Genomic DNA, 18,275 nt, shown 5'->3' on the forward strand with positions numbered 1-18,275 from the left:
TATTCCACGGAAACTGCTCTCAATCTGACGTTGAAGACAGCCTACTACCCCACCTCCCCCTTATCCCATTGCATATGAGAATAGGGTTTTATTGTTGTTGCTGCTTGAATGTCGGGGTGAGAAGGCCAGTCTCCACTGTGAATGGTTCAGGCACCAAGGATAGAGCTTTTGCAAATTCAAAGCCTCTTAACTGTGATATAAAAGAAATTCAATTAAAGGATTCAAATAAATTAAGGGTAAAATACACCCTCAGGGCATTCGGTTAGTAATTCAGTTACAAACGGACAATTTTTCTCTAAAATTTATAATTTAATCACTCAATTAAAATATTATTGCAAACGTATCACTTTATTTAAACTTAAGAAACATGTCCAATGTGGCTGGGTTTAATAATAATTTGTCTCCAAAACTAATATATTCTATTAATTTAGTCCTAATTTCAAACAATTTGATAAATTTAACCTTTTATATTAAAAAAAATCCATCAATATTATAATAATGCTATCAAATCAAACGAGTCCATCAAATCGAAATAAATTGGATAATAGCATTCTACTATAAAAGATCATGTTATTATATCAGTAACATAGCATGAAAATGATATAACATTTCTATGAGAAGAACAAAATTCTAAACTGATAGAATTTTAATGATGAAAAAAATTAAATTTATTGAATTATTATAACAATACACATCATTATATTTAACCACCAATTATCTATCTGTAACAATATTTTAACTGGATGATTAAATTATAAATTTTCAAAGAAAAAATAACTCTTTTATAACGAAACTAATGATTAAGTGGCCATAAAATTAATAGGTGTCGATAAAAAAGATGTATCACCGGTTAAAATCTTTTACCTGTGCTTTCTTTCCGACGTAATTCATTTCTTCCAGAACCGCATTCCTTGTTCTTGGATCATTGCACAGTTGTCCTAAATCCTCGTACTGTGCAAACGCATTAAAAAGTTTCGTCATAAAACAGAACACTCTCAAACATAGCATTGGCTTAAAGAGTATTCGGAACTAAATGACAGTGATCTGAAATGAATAAGTGCTGGAGTATACGTTTTATATGAGCATACGTTTGAGTTTTTCCGTATATTTGAAAAATCATACTCTACATGTATCAAACACAAATACGAGTGGACACTAGAGCAATCCGAATGATGAATTTAGTGATCTGAAAATGAAGAAAGACAGAGAAAATAGAAGAAAGAATAACCTGGATGCCCTGAGATGCAGCCCAACCTCTCAAGACATCAGGTTCCACTGCAACTATTGCTACTACAGATGAATTAAAACTATCACCTGTAAACATATTAAGCAATCAGGAATCCAGGAAGATAAAACACTGTTGAGGATCAAACAAAAGTATTTTTTATAAACGATCCGCTCACCGTATATAAAACACTGCAAAATGAATTTGCATTTCGCGTATACATTCTCAATCTTCTCAGGTGCTATGTACTCACCCTGTGCCAACTTAAATATGTTCTTTTTCCTGCAATGAATTAATAACCATGGGCATGAAAATGTTCAGTAAAAATGAATGGAAATGATCCATACAGATGATTCTCTACGAAAGATCAAAAATAAGAAAAGCATGGCATCGTTCTCTAATGTTTGAAAGCAATCAATCTTTTTTTTTTTAACAATTTCTACCTAAGAGAGAGGAAAGATAATTTTACTTATGTTGAACCCACAACTTAAAAAAAAAGTGTCAACTAAAAACTTTTAACAACCTACTCTCAATGATTATTTACGAAAGCAATCAATCTTAAGATTGTGCTCTTATATATAAATATGTCAGATATAGGCATGAGATGTTTATGTTACTCGGACTTTAGATGTAAATATTAAATATATGTCAATTTATTTTATTTTCTAAGATTTTATATATATTTAAAAGATTCGTAAAACATGAACCAAACAATTTTGATAGTAAAGAAATTGTCGTTATTCTTTGAAGTCTTGGATTCGTGCACCACGAATGTCAGGGTTGGAGTGTTTAACGTCAAAGTCTCGGATTCCGATCTATTCAGGGTTTTTTTTAACATTTAGGTTCAAGTCAAATTTTATTGAAGGATGGAGTTAGATTTGAGTTTAAAGTGAAAACTTGATTCGATCTGATCCGACATAATATTATAATTATCTTTTATATATTTAGGAATAATTATAATAATATCTCTCACTATTTTTTTTTCAATTAGATCTTTGTTTTACTTATTAAAAATAATTTTTTGTATATACATATCTATATCGGATTGGATCAGGTCAAACATGGGTTTTCGTATAAAAATTTGGGTCGAGTGAAATCCTCCTAGACCGGATCATGAATGCAAGTCAATGGGTTTACTTTTCGATTCCGGTTCAATTGGGTTAAGAAACCGACCTAACCCGACTGATGCTAATCCCTAAATAAGATTATCGGGTCCACTCGTCAATATGACATAAGATTTAACAAAGATTACCTATCAATAATCTTGAGACGGCCTCCAGGTAACCACGAACCAATGTCTCCTGTATGTAACCAACCATTATCATCAATCACTTCTCTCCTGTTCAACCGACTAGGTAGTCAGATGGAGTAAAGGTTTGCAGATACATGTGGCTACAAATCTAATAAGATTGTGAAAGATTATCACGTTTGGGCTTCGTCCTTGTAGTAGCCTTGAAATACGGTAGGACCTCTCACACAAATTTCTCCACGAGGATACGACTCATCGTCAGAGGTATAATTCATTTCAGGAACATCCACAAGTTTTACTTCTGGAAAGAGAAAATGATGTGCAGCACAAACAATATGAGGCACTATGCGATCTAACTTTTACAAAATTAGATGACTTGTGTTAAGTAGTGTTATCCCACATCTGTTAAATATTGGTTGCCCCTGCAACTATTGCCAATTGGTTTTAAGTTGGACACTTGATAGAGTTCAACAAGATTTTCAGCTTAAAATGAATGACATTTAGAACCTAAAATTTACAGCTAGAGGACTTATTCAACTGAAAAAAGCAAGGCTACTCACCACAGGCAGTACTAGGAGGCCCAACATGACCAGTCAAGCTATCACTTTCTTCCACCAAGGATATGATGCTACAAGTCTCTCTGTCATGCCATATCCCTCAACTACTATGCAGCCAAAGCACCTATAAAATACACACGTCAAAGACCGATGAATGTAAAGCTACGGTACTGAATCCGACAGACGTTGCTTATCAGATGGTTTGGAGACCGATTGAGTGCTTGCTAGCAAAGTGCTCAGATACAGCAATCGTGTACGAAAATCAACTTACAGTCTCAAGAACTCCATTACTTCAGGTGAAAGAGGGGAAGCACCGGATGCCATGAAACGCACTCGTCCTCCAAGCTTTTCCCTTATTTTGTTAAAAACTAATCTGTCCCAAATTGGCGATGCTTTCTTCCCTGAAACAATTGTAGGAAGCACGAGCAGTTAGATGGCAAAACAAGTGGCAAGCACACTGAGAGCATACACCTTTTTATAACGCTCATATTAATTGGAAATATATAATATATAGAGAAAGAAAGCTTAATTATTACCAAACATACCATTCATGATGGATTCCTTCTTGGAATTGTAGGCTACCGTAAATAGTCTCTCCTTTAGAGTGCCAGAAGCCTTTACAGTGTTAGTGATTCTATGGAAGTGAAATGAACTAAGTAAGAATCGACAAACATTAAAAGTTGCAATCAATTATTTTATCTAATTGTCAACCTCTATCATACCCGGCATAAATTCGATTAAATAGTCGAGGCACACTGCAAAATATTGTTGGTCTAAGAGCAGCCAAATCATCCATTAGTTTCAAGGTGTCCTGCCAACAGCAGGGTAAATCATTTAGAAAATCAGCATAGAAATAAATTTCTAAGATGAGGATAGCATTATAGGAAGAAACAATATCCGTTTTCCCTTACCGGTAATGTACTCAAATTCACAAGGAAAAAAGAGAGCTGGTTATAGGTAACTTTTAGATTCATTCAACAAAACTGCTATTTATATTCAGGGAAATAGATACAGCCTCATCTGCAGATATAAACCTTTTTAGTATCCTTTATTTAATAATAAAAATAAAAAAATGAGGGAAAAAAGAATCATCATGCAAAATTTTTACAAGATACAAATCAAGAGAATTATTCTGGACTATCACCCTATAGTCTTGAAAAGCATTTATCTAAGATAGAAGAAGTTATCCTTTTAGCATGCCTTGACATATATTCAACTGTTCACTTGATATTGTGCATAATATAGTGAAAGTTATAAATTTTCATATGATCAGTTTAATAGATAGCTAGATCAACATCCAACCCAAGAGTTTGCTACAGAGTTTGATAGTAACATACCCCCTGGTAGAAGCCAATTGCCATGCCACTGTAGAGGCAGAGGATTTGGTCTGTTCGTTCATAGATGTGAGTCAGAGGAAGATATGATATATAACTCACACATCGGAGGGACAGAATTTCAGAACTCGGCGGAAAGCAGCAACATTCGCAACTACATTTCCATGTGTCAAAACAACACCCTTTCCAGAGAAAACCAGAAATGATGGTAAGCGTTAGGCAGAAAATAAAGGCAGGAAAGAGATGAAAGTAGCTGGAGATGCTCTGCATCGGAGTTCAAACATCATAAGAATCCTACCTTTGGCTTTCCAGTAGTGCCACTGGTGTAGCATATTGTTGCAATATCTTCAGGTTTAGGACAGCAAAATGGTTGAAGGTTAATGTGGCCCTAAAGGAAAATAATATGGAATAAGCTTATATAGTGTAAAAGCTAGATTAAATAGAAAAATCCGAGATTTCAATTGCATTTGAGTGTTGGATAACTTTAAATACCTGACTACCTAATGTTGAATATGATATGATCTTGACACCAGATATTGAAGGAAGTGAAGGTAAGTGGTCATCAGCTTCTCCCACCACCTGCATAGGAAAAGATGCAAGGAAAAACATAATCTTCATGGGAATAAACAGCTAGAAAAAATGTATTGTTTTGTCATGATTTTGCAGTGAGATTTTACAGGTACATACCACTATAAGATGTACAGAAGGAATCAGAGATATGAAACCCAACAGCTGCAATTTTAAGAAGATAAAAAGAATGAGATAAGGAGTAGATTTAAATCAACAACTAAAACAAAATACAAACAATTTTGCAAGGTCTGCAGGAAATTAATTACTAATACAGTGCAAAATATAGACCCACAACTTTGTAGGAGCAAAGGTGAAACTCACGGAGTTCAAAGTTTATCGATCACAAAAAATAGCCTGTATGGCGGAATGATTAACCACGTACTTAACTGCATCAGGTCCTGCAAAATAATGAGAAAACATCTGTTAGAATTGAACTACAAGAGACTAAAAGAAATTATTTATCCTGTCAAAGAAACACCTAAAGTATCATATAAAGGAACCGAGATATATGAATATGCTGCACAAGCCTGATCAACGATCAGCCACTCAGGTTGGTTTATAAAATAAAGTCCAACACAAGCTCCCTGTCCCAACACACACAAAAAAAAGTTAAAAAATGCCTTCATATCTGTTCTTGAACATTCAAAAATCAAACATAAATATGTTCTAGGTGTAGGCAAGCTAACATACATTAGCAAATCCATGGTTGGATAGAGATGGAGTCCTAAAACATGAGAATCCAAGTTCCTCGAACCTACTTACTTGTTTCAACCCATAATACATAAACCAGAACCGATTTCCTCCCGAGCTTTAGCTGCTTCTCCATATGTCATCCATTCATACCTTCACATACAAAGCATATCAATGTAATCTCACACTTAAACTCCCATATTATTCTCACTAAACTTGAATTATAAACTTTTTAAAACCAAATACTGATATAACTCACTCCCCAACGGTTCCATCCACCCGAATTCGAGTTCCCAAGTACTTGTGATCTCTATAAGTCTCGGCAGCATGTCTAAGTAACCGAACAAATGAAAAGCATAGAATAATTAGAATATAATACTTCAAAGTTAAAAGCCAAACGAACAAACGAGAGATAGGGAGATATTCTCACACAAATGTATCATTCAATGTCCCGATTTCAGGATGATCATCAAACCGGCTCAAAAGCTTCAATGGAGAACGAACAGATCTGCATAAGAAAATTCAATGTTAAAACAATAAACAGAACAAAGAAAGATGCAAATAAGAATCTAGCAAGAAAAGGAGACCTATGAACATTCCATTTTCCACTTTGCAACTTCTCTGGAAGAAGCACACTGTATGTTTCACCTATAACAAAATTATAAACCAAAAAAAGAAAAGGAACGATTAATGTAACAGAAAAAAACACAATCAGGTTAATCAAATTATCTACTATGACTGATCAATCAAAATAAGCAATCAGTAAAAACAAATATTGAACACTTCCATTTCATGATTAGATAAAAACACCAAAACAAACTAAAAGATTTGATATTATTAAAAAGAATAAGAACCACTAACGTAAAAGAACGAAACTAATCAAATATACTCTATTAAGCAATCAGTAAAAAAAAACTACTGAACACTTACATTCTAAACAATATACAAAAATGAATACAGACATAGAGAGTTAATATTTTATTTTTTTTAAAAAAAGGTAAAAGAACTATTAACGTTATACAAGAAGACAACGGCATTAATCAAATAAGAAATCAATAAAAACAAATTCTATTTTTATGAATTGATTTAAAAACACGAATTCGGACTTTGAGAGTTCGAATTTTATGCAATGTATGACTTAGATGCCGTACCGTTAAGGAAATGTGAAGAGGAAGTGAGGTTATGGCGGAGAAAGGAGCCATCCCCGGTGTTGGAGGAGGAGAGGAGGTGAGATTGGATGACGTCGAGACGGCGTTGACCAGGAGACTCCATTTTCATGGCGTATTTTCTTTTCACGACGGAGTTGTTTGGATGTAATTTTCTCGGGAAAAAAGGTACAAAGTCGTTGGTTTGAAGAAAACGGAAAGACGTAAGCGGGAGCACGCTGGATGGCTATAATTTATGTTGGCGCCATGTTTAAACGCATCGTTTAAAGGTACTTAGTTGGTTGAAGTCAAAACTCATTTAATTTTATTATACTCAAAGTACTAAAACGTGCTCGCCGCGTATTGGTTAGTTAGGTACAATCCTATCACACAAAATATATTCTCTTACATTTTTATAAGGTTTTTCTCTCTCGTTTATTTGAATTATATTTTTTTATTATTCTTTTCTATAGAAAAATTAAATATTAAAAAGGAAAAAAAATATTTACATATTTTAATAAGTTGTCACGTTTATTTTTATAGAATTAACGTTCCTTAAAACCAAGCTTTTAATAAATTATTATAAATTTAAAATATCTAAATAAGATTGCTCAAAATATTTTTTTATAGTTAAATTGATTAAACTTTTTATGCATATCTCAAAGTAAGAAAAACATGGATTTCAAAAATATTAAAGGAATCTTGAATTATTTTTAACGTTAAGGTTTCTCTTAATAAAACTCCTATCATGTGATCAGCATCTGTATTTTTTGTTTTACATTATAATACATAAATATAAAATTATTAACGTTATTAAAATTTAAATAGTTATTACCTATTTAATTTAGTCAATTAAAAATTGATTATTTGCGATCACTGTATAATTAAATTTATACAAATTCATTTAGAGAAAATATATTTTTCTAAAATTATATTTTTTTAAAACCACAAATTTAAATAGTTCTAATTTTTAAAATATATTTTTAAAGATTCTAAATTCGAACATCAGCAAATAGCTACAATTAGAGGGTGATGCTAAGATGCAAATAGCTACAATTAGAGGGTGATGCTAAGGGTGTATAAATTTAGATATTCAAAATTTTAGATAACTAAAATAATAATTTAAATTTGATCTAATTATTTGGATATCCGAATTTTCAGAAATTAGATCTGATTATTTTCTTCCCTTTCTTGAGATTCTATCTTCTCTACGTGAACGTTAGTAGTCTACTCCCAAAGTCACACCTTAAGGAACTTGAACCAATAGTAATATAAATTTATCCAAATATTCGGATTTCTGAATTTTCAGATATCCGGTCTGAATATTTTCTTCCCTTTCTTAAGATTCTATCTTCTCTACGTGAATGTCAGTAGTGTATTCTCAAAATCACACCTTAGGGAACTTTCAACGGGCGCTGATTGTTGCCGGTGAACCACGGGCATTGGGGATGGGTTGTTACCGCTCAAGATCCAAAATGGGTTGTTGCCGGTGATCCACGGGCGTTGGAGATGGGTTGTTACCGCTCAAGATCCAACCTTCAACAGTGTCAGAGATGGATCATAATTTTAGTTCAAAATGTCGCTGTGATCGTTTGTCCGCGGGTGTTGGTTGTTGTCGTTAAACCGCCAATGTGGAGTAGTTGCTGTCGGTGACCCACCGTGTACCAGAGGTCGATGGGATTTCAATCCCTTCATATCCGATTATGTTTGTATGTGGATGTGGCATGCAACCGCTTATTTTTTGTGGTTTGCTCTCTGTTATTAATTTATTATATGAAAATTGGATGGGATATTTAGATATATATTTTAATATTAAAATAGTAAAGATTAATAAAATACTGGTACGATATTTGGTTATATATGTTAACCAATCATTAAATATTTTGTTTAGGGGACTTTTGGTAAGAATATTTAACTTCCAAACATTATTATACTTTTCAACATTGGAATATAACAACCCTTACCATGAGATTTTGCATATAAAATTCTTGATTTAATTGAAAGGAGATTGATGAACAGAAAGTTTGAACACGCGCCAAAATATATGGTTCAAGTTCATTGAAAATTAAATTAAGAACAATATTTTAAGAAAAATAACAAAGAAATCCAACCATTTTCACGCCAAATTAAGACGATTAACAAAACCCAACAACAAAAATACAATGTAATAACTTAACCCAAGCTTTCCATAAGAATAAGCTCCATTGGCTAGGCTCCCAGGTGGGGTGTTGGAAGCAAGAACAACCACCATCCAATCATCTTCGGAACCGAGACCGATCCCGGTGAAGCTCGAATCGTTGATGAATCTGGAGTAATGGGTCCGAGTGAAGTTGGTAAGTACGAGCGTCGGAACCAGATGCGGCACGCAAACGGGCAGCACCACCACGCCGCTCGCGGTGTTGGTATCGATGTTGCACTTCGATATGGCCTTCGGATAGTCCGTTAATCTGGTTCCGTTGCTGTCTCGTGAATTGCTGGGGTTCGTGCATAGCTGGTTGCCGTCGTCGTCCATGTCGCCGGCGATCTTCTTGGCGACGCAGTTAGCGTTTTTGTTCTTGGCGAATTCCGAGAGGTTCGCCGACGTCCTGAAGCTGTTGAGCCCTTGAAGAAGATGATCTTCCTCATCTGTAGGACGATGGTAAAAAGATTCAAAACATCATATTTTAAACACACACATATATATATAGAGAGAGAGTGAATACCATCACTGTAAACTGGATGAGAAACCAAGAAAACGACAAGAACAAGCACAGAGAATAAGAGGGAAGGTTGTTTAATTGAGGAAGCAGCCATCACAAAAGCTTTTTCTAATTATTATTATAGTTACAACAAATATAGAAAGAGTCTTTTTTGGCGAGAAGAAGGCTGAGAAAACTGAAGGAAATTGATTCCATGAGAATTGCATTACAAATCAGAGAAATATATACAAGTTACAAGCATAAATTTAGGCTACAAATTAACTAACTGATCGCTGAAACTATGGTAACAAATATTGACTAGCTAAATAAAGATATATACAAATAATAAGAGAATATATGCTAAATATATTCTAACACACCCCCTCAGTCGAAGCGGGAGGCTCGCGTATGCTTAGACTGTCCCTGAAATCATTAAATAGAACGAGTGAAAGCCCTTTTGTAAAAATATCAGCAATTTGGTAACGGGACAGCACATGAAACACATGGTCTTCACCACGAGCCACTTTCTCACAAACGAAGTGAATATCCATCTCAATGTGTTAGGTGCATTGATGCTGAACAGGATTGCCGGATAAGTATATCGCACTCACATTGTCACAGTAAACTAGAGTAGCCTTTTGAATGGGACAATGCAATTCTAGAAGCAGGTTTTTGATCCAGCAGGAATCAGAAACAACATTAGCCACACCCATGTACTCTGCCTCTGTACTGCTGCGGGAAAGAGTAGGTTGCCGTTTGGAAGACCAAGAGACCAAGTTATCCCCGAGGAATACACAATACCCAGAAGTGGAACGACGGGTGTCAGGACACCCACCCCAATCAGCATCTGTATAAGAGATTAGTCGATCAATGGTGGATTTGTACAAATGCAAACCATGGGATAAAGTACCCTGAAGGTAGCGTATGATACGATTGAGAGAACTCATATGCTCATTTTTCGGAGAATGCATATGAAGACATATCTGCTGCATGGCATAAGATATAACAGGCCGAGTGAAAGTAAGATATTGAAGTGCACCTGCAAGACTACGGTATTTAGTCAGATCTTCAAAAGGAGCATCGATGGTGGCATTAAGCTTGGACTTAGTGTCAACGAGAGTAGGACATGAATTGCAGTTAGACACGTCGGCATGTTCAATAATTTTTGCAGCATATTGTTTCTGAGATAATAATAAAACCATGGACATGACGAGTAACAACAATACCCAAAAAGAAACTCAGAGGACCTAAGTCCTTCATAAGAAACTCAGAGGACCTAAGTCCTTCATAGCAAACTCAGAACCCAAGAAAGTCATAAAATACTTACGAAGACGATCAGATGAAGCCGTAAGTATAATGTCATCCACATACAACAGAATATAAGCAGTGTTAGAAACATTCTTGTAAATAAATAAAGAGTGATCTAGCTTACTGTGAGATAACCCAATGGTAGCAACAAAATCAGCAAACCTTTGATACCAAACGGGAAGAGCCTGTTTCAAACCATATAAAGATTTCTTTAAGAGGCAAACATGATTTGGATGATTTTTGTCTCGAAAACCCATAGGCTGATGCATATAAATTGTTTCATTAAAATAACCATATAAAAAGGCATTCTTGACATCCATTTGATGGATAGGCCAAGATTTAGAGACATCAATACTGAGAACTGCTTGTATGGTAGTCGGTTTAACCACGGGGCTAAACGTCTCATCACAATCAACACTTTGCTCCTGTGTTTTTCCATCACCTACAAGACGAGCCGTATAACGCTCAAAAGAACCATCAGATTTATATTTATGGCGCAAAATCCACATAGAGCAAATAACATTCACATCCGGTGGCTTAGGCACTAATTCCCAAGTCTTATTATCAAGTAAATCATTAAATTCATCCAACATTGAAAAATTCCAATTTGGATCACGGAGTGCACTAATGGGAGTTTTTGGAATTGGAGAAATATCCTTAGTGGTGGTCGCGTGACAATTGGTAGAGTACTTAGGATTTGGCTTAAAAATACCATTGATAGCACGAGCTGTCATGCAGTAGAGCATGGGGTTATTGGGCCTAGGAGAGGAGTGTGGTGCTGATATGGATGTAGGTGATGAATTTGGGCCAGGTGAGGTGGGTGAGTCCAAGATAGGAGAAGAAGCTGGAGGGGGTTGCTGTAGCGTCTGGGCTACATGAGGAGTGAGATGTGACTGAGCAGCAGAAGAAGTGGGGGTGGCTCGGCGTGTGTGAGACTGCAACCCAGTGTGAGGAATAGGTGGAGAGTTGGGTCGTTGGGTTAGGCCAGGCTGTGGATTTTGTGGTGCTAAATTTTGAGAAATAACATTCAATATTATCACTCAGAAAATCATAATTTGTAGGAGTGGTTTTGTGGAGTTTCAACAATGGAAATTTGGTTTCAACAAAACGCACATGACGACAAATTATTATTTTTCCACTAGACATATCATAGCATTTTGAACCACGATGGTTTGGAGCCGGACCAAGATAGGCACAAGGGGAAGATCATTCATGCAATTTGTTTATAGTAGTTGAGGGAAACAATGGAAAACATAAACAACCAAAAACACGCAAATCCGAGTAAGAAGGGTCACTTTGATAAAGGATTTGTGCAGGTGACAAATAATCTAAGACCTTAGAAAGAAGAATATTTAGAAGATATGTCGCCATAGATAGAGCATGATGCCAAAAGGACGGTGACATAGAAGCATGAGCTAGAATGGTCCGAATGATATTATTGATAACTTTGATATGTCTTTCGGCTTTACCATTTTGGGACGATGTGTGAGGACAAGAAAGTCGAAAGATTAAGCCATGACGATCAAAGAACTGCTCAAGATTGCCATTAATATATTCTGTGCCATTGTCACATTGAAAAGACTTTATATTACATTCAAATTGAGTTTTGACTAAAGCATGGAAAGACATGAATAACTGTTTGACCTGTGATTTCTTTGCAATAGGAAAAGTTCAAAGAAATTTGTTATAGTCATAAAAAAAGAACATAATAACGGTGCCCGGAAGAGCTAGCAATTGGAGAAGTCCAAATATCACTATGAATAATATCAAACGGTAGAAAAGTGTATGATAAAGAATCATAAAAAGGAAATTTAGCATGTTTCCCAAGAGGACAAGATGAGCAAAAAGTCTTACAAGCCTTATTACATTCAATAAATTTATTACTACGAAGAGAATTGATAATAGTATCGCCAGGATGACCTAAACGATTATGCCAAATATCATGAGACATAGTAGTAAAAGCTGAATGGTTGGGTGATGTGGCTTAAGAATTGAAGAAGAGTGGATATAAGTCCCCAATATTGTTACATCTCATAAGTCTGATCCCCGTCTATAAATTATTGACCGGAAAACCAAAAGGGTTAAAAGAAATAGAAACCATATTGTCAGTGGTAAATTTACGAACAGAGATCAAATTTTTAATAAGTTTGGGAGCATGTAACACATTTTGAAGAACAAAAGGAGGATGAGGTGGGGGTAAATTAGTGCTACCGTGACCGACAACCAGAATTAAATGACCACTACCAAAAACAATGTTATGATTTTTAGTACTTGAATTGAAATAAGACGAGAGAATACCTGCATCCACCGTCATGTGAGATGTCGCGCCAGTATCCATGTAGTAGTTTCCATCGGGTTGAGAGAAAGATAGAGCATGCATGGCGTCCTCAATATCAGCTGACGTGTAACTAGCAGTAGAGGGAGCCGAAGATGGAGTCATAACATTGAAGGCTTGAGGTCTGGGCCCAAGCACACCAGGCCTAGCAGATGATCTTTGAGCCATGTAATTGGGTCGTGGATGCCAAGAATAGGCAGGGAAAGGACAAGGTGGAATTTTCCACCCTCCCCAACTTGGCTGCCACTGTGACCATTGTGACGGAGCTTGAGGACGTGGCTGCTGACAAGACTGACCACCACTGGCCCCACCTTACTGACCGGACCCATTCACTTTCCCCTTATTTTTGTTGTTGTTGCTCCCTTTGTTGTTATTGTTGTTGCGTTTAGGAGTAGAGGAGGAGTCATTGCTAGTTGCTGCAACCATGGCTGTGCCACAGCGGGTCCCGGATTCATGTGCGACACGTGCTTTGATGGTGCATTCTGCCATTTTCAAACTTGATTGACAACTTTCGAACGAAGGTAGGGGCTCTTGATTTTGGATGAAATCAACCGTACCACTGTATGCCTCTAGCAAGGAACCTGTGAGACGTAACACGAGCCGTCCATTTGACGTCGGGGCATCAACATCCGCAAGCCGGTCTGTAAGAGATTGAAGGTAATTACAGTAGTTATCGATGGTATGGTGTTCCTCGAAAAAAGCATTGGTGAAGTTTTCTTAGAGGTGGGTTGCTCTCGAAGCCTTATTGTCCTGAAATAAAGCTTCGAGTCGTTTCCATGCTCCCTCATCTTTGTCATCACGTCGTAGAATAGCAAGGAGAAGGTCAGAGGAAATGGTGCCATATATCCACTAGAGAATCGCAGCGTCAAGACGTTTCCACATGGCAGGATCGACTGATTTTGCCGCAAGGTATGTTGGTATGGCAGTTTCCTCTGTGGGTGGGATAATATGATCATAGAGATCGTGAACCCGAGTAAGGTTGGTAAACAAGGCAGCCCATGAGTGATACAGAGCATGCTCGTTATCTAATGTGACAGGAACAAGAGATTTCACATTTGTGATAGTGAGGACAGGGTGAAATTTGGTGCTTTCGGTCATGTTTGAGAGTGAGAAGAAGAATGAGGGAAGAAGAAAAAGATGAACGGCTAGGGTTCAAGAAATAGGATCGAAAACAATCTCTGATATCATGAAGGAAATTGATTCTGTGAGAATTGCATTATAAGTTAGAGAAATATATACAAGTTACAAGCATAAACTTAGGCTACAAATTAGCTAATTGATCGTTGAAACTATAGTAACAAATATTGACTAATTAAATAAAGATATATACAAATAATAAGAGAATATATGCTAATATATTCTAACAAAAACACAGACCGAATTGGAAGGTGAGCAGATGAGCAGATAAGCTGTTTATATATGAGAAATGGATAATTCTTCTTCTGTGGATGATGATTGATTTGTCAAGCAGTTTACAGGTGCCATTTTCTGGGATTCGTTACTCAACATTGAACCCTGTGCTTTACTGACATGTAAGAGTTCAAGGTTTCTGGGGCTTCTACGTGGACCACATGCAAAAATATTGGGATTTTCTATTTTATTTTTAGGGTTAAAAGACATGAAGATTCCAGTATAATCCAGCTCTAATGTTCCGAACACAAACTTGTAAATTGTAATCAAGGTCAAGAATCCTGTTAATATTATAGATTTTACATATTTATATATTTGTACTATGCCATGTATTATATTTTATAGTTTTTCTCCATATTGCATTTTGTATTAAATGATGGGGTAAATTATATTAATATCACATTATTTTGAATGTTTTTTCATTTTATAGTTCTCATTTTGTTCATTGAAACAACATTAAAATATTTAAGCCATGAATGTGAATATGTTAAGAACATATGATTCAACATTGGTGACATTATTGTTTCAAAAAAAAAAAAAGAACATTGGTGACATTATTCATCACAGATGACACAATGGGTTTTCACATTTTATTATGATGCTAGTTCATCAGAGTGGTTCACAATCTGTTTCATACCGAACAGCAGTATTCGACAACAAGTTCATGTATGCATCCATGTTCTCCAATTATCATCGTCTCCAGATGTGCCAATCGATAATGGCGACTCTTCTGTCAGCATTTTATAAGCATTTTGCAATCTTCGAGTAACCGGCCCGACTTTACCATCACCAATAACACGTCCATCGATCTTCACAACCTGGTAATTAAGAAATATCCGGAGCATCACCTAGACTGAACAAGGTGATGTAAAGTAGTCAGCTGTATGTTGCATAAGCCAACCACAAAATCGAATAATGCCGGAGACTCGTAGTCCTCTGTTGGTCCATTAAGGTCTCAAATCGAATATTTATAACGAAAGGGACTCAACGGACTGAGTTCTCCCATTGTTCCTGTAGTCCATACCTGTAGGGCATCATTATCATCAAACACAAACATAAGTCATCAATTATGTAATTAATCCAAATTTAAATTATATCTTCTATTATTTTAAGTCTTAAACGTTATTTTTAATTGCAAATTATTCAATCAATATGTTAATATGTCACGTTCTGTAATTTTACGAATCTTTTGATATAAACTTAATAAATACATAAATTTTAATTAAAACAATATAATAAATTTAAAGTTTATTTATCTGATATGTTCGCAAATAGTTATAAATAATTTTGGGGGAAAATAAATTAGTATGTTTTTTTATTAAGCTAAGATGACTATAAAATAATATATGTTCTAAATATGCTCGAATATGTGACCTCTAAGAATAACAACAATTCCTTAACCACTGAAGTAAGTTGATTCGTACATAAATTAATATGTTTTTAGTTTAACTAGAATGCATGTGTAGCGCACCAAACATCAAATAAAATGAGCTAAATATAAAGTTTAATAAAATTAACATGTTAACTATACTAAAAAAGATGGTCTTAAAATTTAATTATAAAGTTAAGTCCAATCAAATATATATAACGATTATAAATTAAATATAATATTTTCATCAATTAAACAATCGAAATAGTTTGATTTGGTGATTTGAAAGTTTTTCTCCATTCCTTACTCTTGGGCTTGGGTTTGTCACGGATCAAATCTATATTTTCTCACAAAAATTACTGACCATGACATATTACCTTAATATCGAATATTGACGATTAATCAACTAATAATTTTATAATAAATGATTATTTTAACTCAAAATAAACATTAAAAAGAAAAGGTGCTCCAAAGAAAAAGAAAAGGCCAGGGTGACACTATTTTTGACATTATGTTTTTTTGGTTTTGGGTAATCTCTCAAAAAACAATGATTCAAATGCCACCATGTCTCCACTTCCACATTTTTTTTATAATTTAAAATATTAATTTATTTGATTTTGGGCTTTTCCTTCTTTATGGTTCTTGAAACATTGTCCACTTTTGAATTGGGCCAACCCCTTATTCATTTATTTTATAAGGATTGCATTGTGGAGCAGCGGGAAAATAAGTTGATAACCTGCTAAATATTTTCCTTCTTGATGACTGAAACTAGATATAATTACATTTTGAGCTATGTTATTCGTATCTAGATAATTATATTTTGAGCTATGTTATTCGTATCCAAATAATTATATTTTTAACTATGTTACTTGTATTCTAAACCCGCACCGAGTCTAAAAATTATAGACTTTATTGTTAGACAAAATAGTTAATCTGAGACATAAAATAATAATAATAAACAAAATAAATAAAGAATTGAAGTAAATGAATGAAACCGTTTACTCGTATTTTGACTTGAAATCGGATGAACTGAGTCAAATAAACAGAAGATGAAGTTTTGTTGAGACATGTATAAACAGTTTCCTTAAGATAAATTCATCATATCCTTTGTGCTTTGAGTAACGTTGGATGTCGACTTCCCATGTTATAACAACAAATGATCACAACAATAAACACAACTGTAGTGATTAGGCGAACACAATCTTGATTTTCTCTATCACTAGACAGAACGGATCTAGAATGAATTTCTAAGTGACTTCCTATTCAGAGTTGTGAGAGTCTTATATTTGTGCCTTAACTAGCTTATATATAAAGGAGATGAAATTAATCAAAATGTTATGACCTTTGATGAAGAAATTCGTAAAAACACTAATAGGTATAATTGAATAAATACAACTTTAAACTAAAAAATAAGTTTACTCATCAAATGACATGACTTATTATAATGTAGATCAATTTTATTCAATTATTTACTATTTTTCCGATCCCTATCACTAAGCTGTCATCAAAATTCCACCAACTTTGTAGGAACTCTTTACACCCTGCAGTCATACAAAGTGAGTGATTCTTTTCCTTTCAAGTGGATAAACAAGAAGTGGAAAGAAGGCTTCCACGTAACATCAAGAAGTGAATCTTTTCCTTTGTAGAAACGCAGGATTCTCTGATCAGCTATTCTTTTCTTTAGATCTTTTACATACATCTTCAGTTCTCCGCTGCCCTCCATTTCCAAAGTTACCTGATTTACTTTTAATACTCATTTCAATTATTCAAGGTTGTGAGCTTGACTTTCTGTATCCAAGCAAAGGAATACATATGTAACCCCTAGATCCGCCTATGCGTTTCGACTAAGTTAGTGATCACATTATGATTATTAAAGACATTTTTTTCCAAAGTTACCTGATTTACTTTTAATACTCATTTCAATTATTCAAGGTTGTGAGCTTGACTTTCTATATCCAAGCAAAGGAATACATCGGCAATGGGAGAGCGGTTTTAGAATAACATCCATGGCTGCAACCGGAGATCAAGCTGCCTTCGTTCTTCGCATTCCAAAACGAAAAATGACAGATGAAACTCTTCGTACATCTGCCTTTCCGAGCACCCTTGTAAAGGTTGGTATATCCTGAGTTTTGCCCTTTAGCTATCTTTTTCAACACGAGTGGCGTATGTTGCCTCGACAATAGATATCAAGTGTTTAATATCTGTTCTGTTTATTATGTTGAAACATCATTCTTATTGAGTTATGTGATGATCGTTTATTGTTGCAGGAAAAATGGGCAAAAAATCTGTACATTGCAGCAATTTGTTACGGAAGAACAGTCTGCTAATTCTGGACTGTAAAATTATTAAATGCTCCTTGAAGGAAAAAAAATACAATTTGAAGTTTGAACTTGAAAGCTTTGATG

General features: G+C 35.0%; 1 protein-coding gene, 1 long non-coding RNA gene and 1 pseudogene across 2 annotated transcripts; 1 reads left to right on the plus strand and 2 right to left on the minus strand.

Annotated features, from left to right (window-relative positions):
* Positions 1 to 843: 843 nt before the first annotated feature.
* On the minus strand, positions 844 to 6,988 carry LOC120123529 (annotated as a pseudogene).
* A 1,874-nt stretch (positions 6,989 to 8,862) lies between these two features.
* LOC120123418 (uncharacterized GPI-anchored protein At5g19250-like) lies at positions 8,863 to 9,589 on the minus strand. Its single transcript, XM_039142323.1, has 2 exons — positions 9,473 to 9,589; positions 8,863 to 9,395 (listed from the first exon to the last, which is right to left on the minus strand). Exons 1-2 carry the CDS (start codon positions 9,561 to 9,563, stop codon positions 8,887 to 8,889), a joined length of 600 nt encoding a protein of 199 aa, XP_038998254.1. The 5' UTR covers positions 9,564 to 9,589; the 3' UTR covers positions 8,863 to 8,886.
* Positions 9,590 to 17,779: 8,190 nt separating this feature from the next.
* LOC120123420 lies at positions 17,780 to 18,241 on the plus strand. Its single transcript, XR_005516188.1, has 2 exons — positions 17,780 to 17,981; positions 18,138 to 18,241. It is a non-coding gene; the product is annotated as an uncharacterized LOC120123420 (long non-coding RNA).
* The last annotated feature ends 34 nt before the right edge of the window (positions 18,242 to 18,275 follow it).

The sequence above is a fragment of the Hibiscus syriacus genome, unplaced genomic scaffold (genome assembly GCF_006381635.1).
Source record: "Hibiscus syriacus cultivar Baekdansim isolate YM2019G1 unplaced genomic scaffold, ASM638163v2 tig00110393_pilon, whole genome shotgun sequence".
In the NCBI taxonomy this organism is placed as follows: domain Eukaryota; kingdom Viridiplantae; phylum Streptophyta; class Magnoliopsida; order Malvales; family Malvaceae; genus Hibiscus; species Hibiscus syriacus.

Coding starts and splice junctions, on each gene's coding strand:
- LOC120123418 (XM_039142323.1), bottom strand. CDS start 9,563: ATGGCTGCTTCCTCAATTAAACAACCTTCCCTCTTATTCTCTGTGCTT. Junction 9,396..9,472: donor TCATCCAGTTTACAGTGATG/GTATTCACTCTC, acceptor ATCGTCCTACAG/ATGAGGAAGATCATCTTCTT.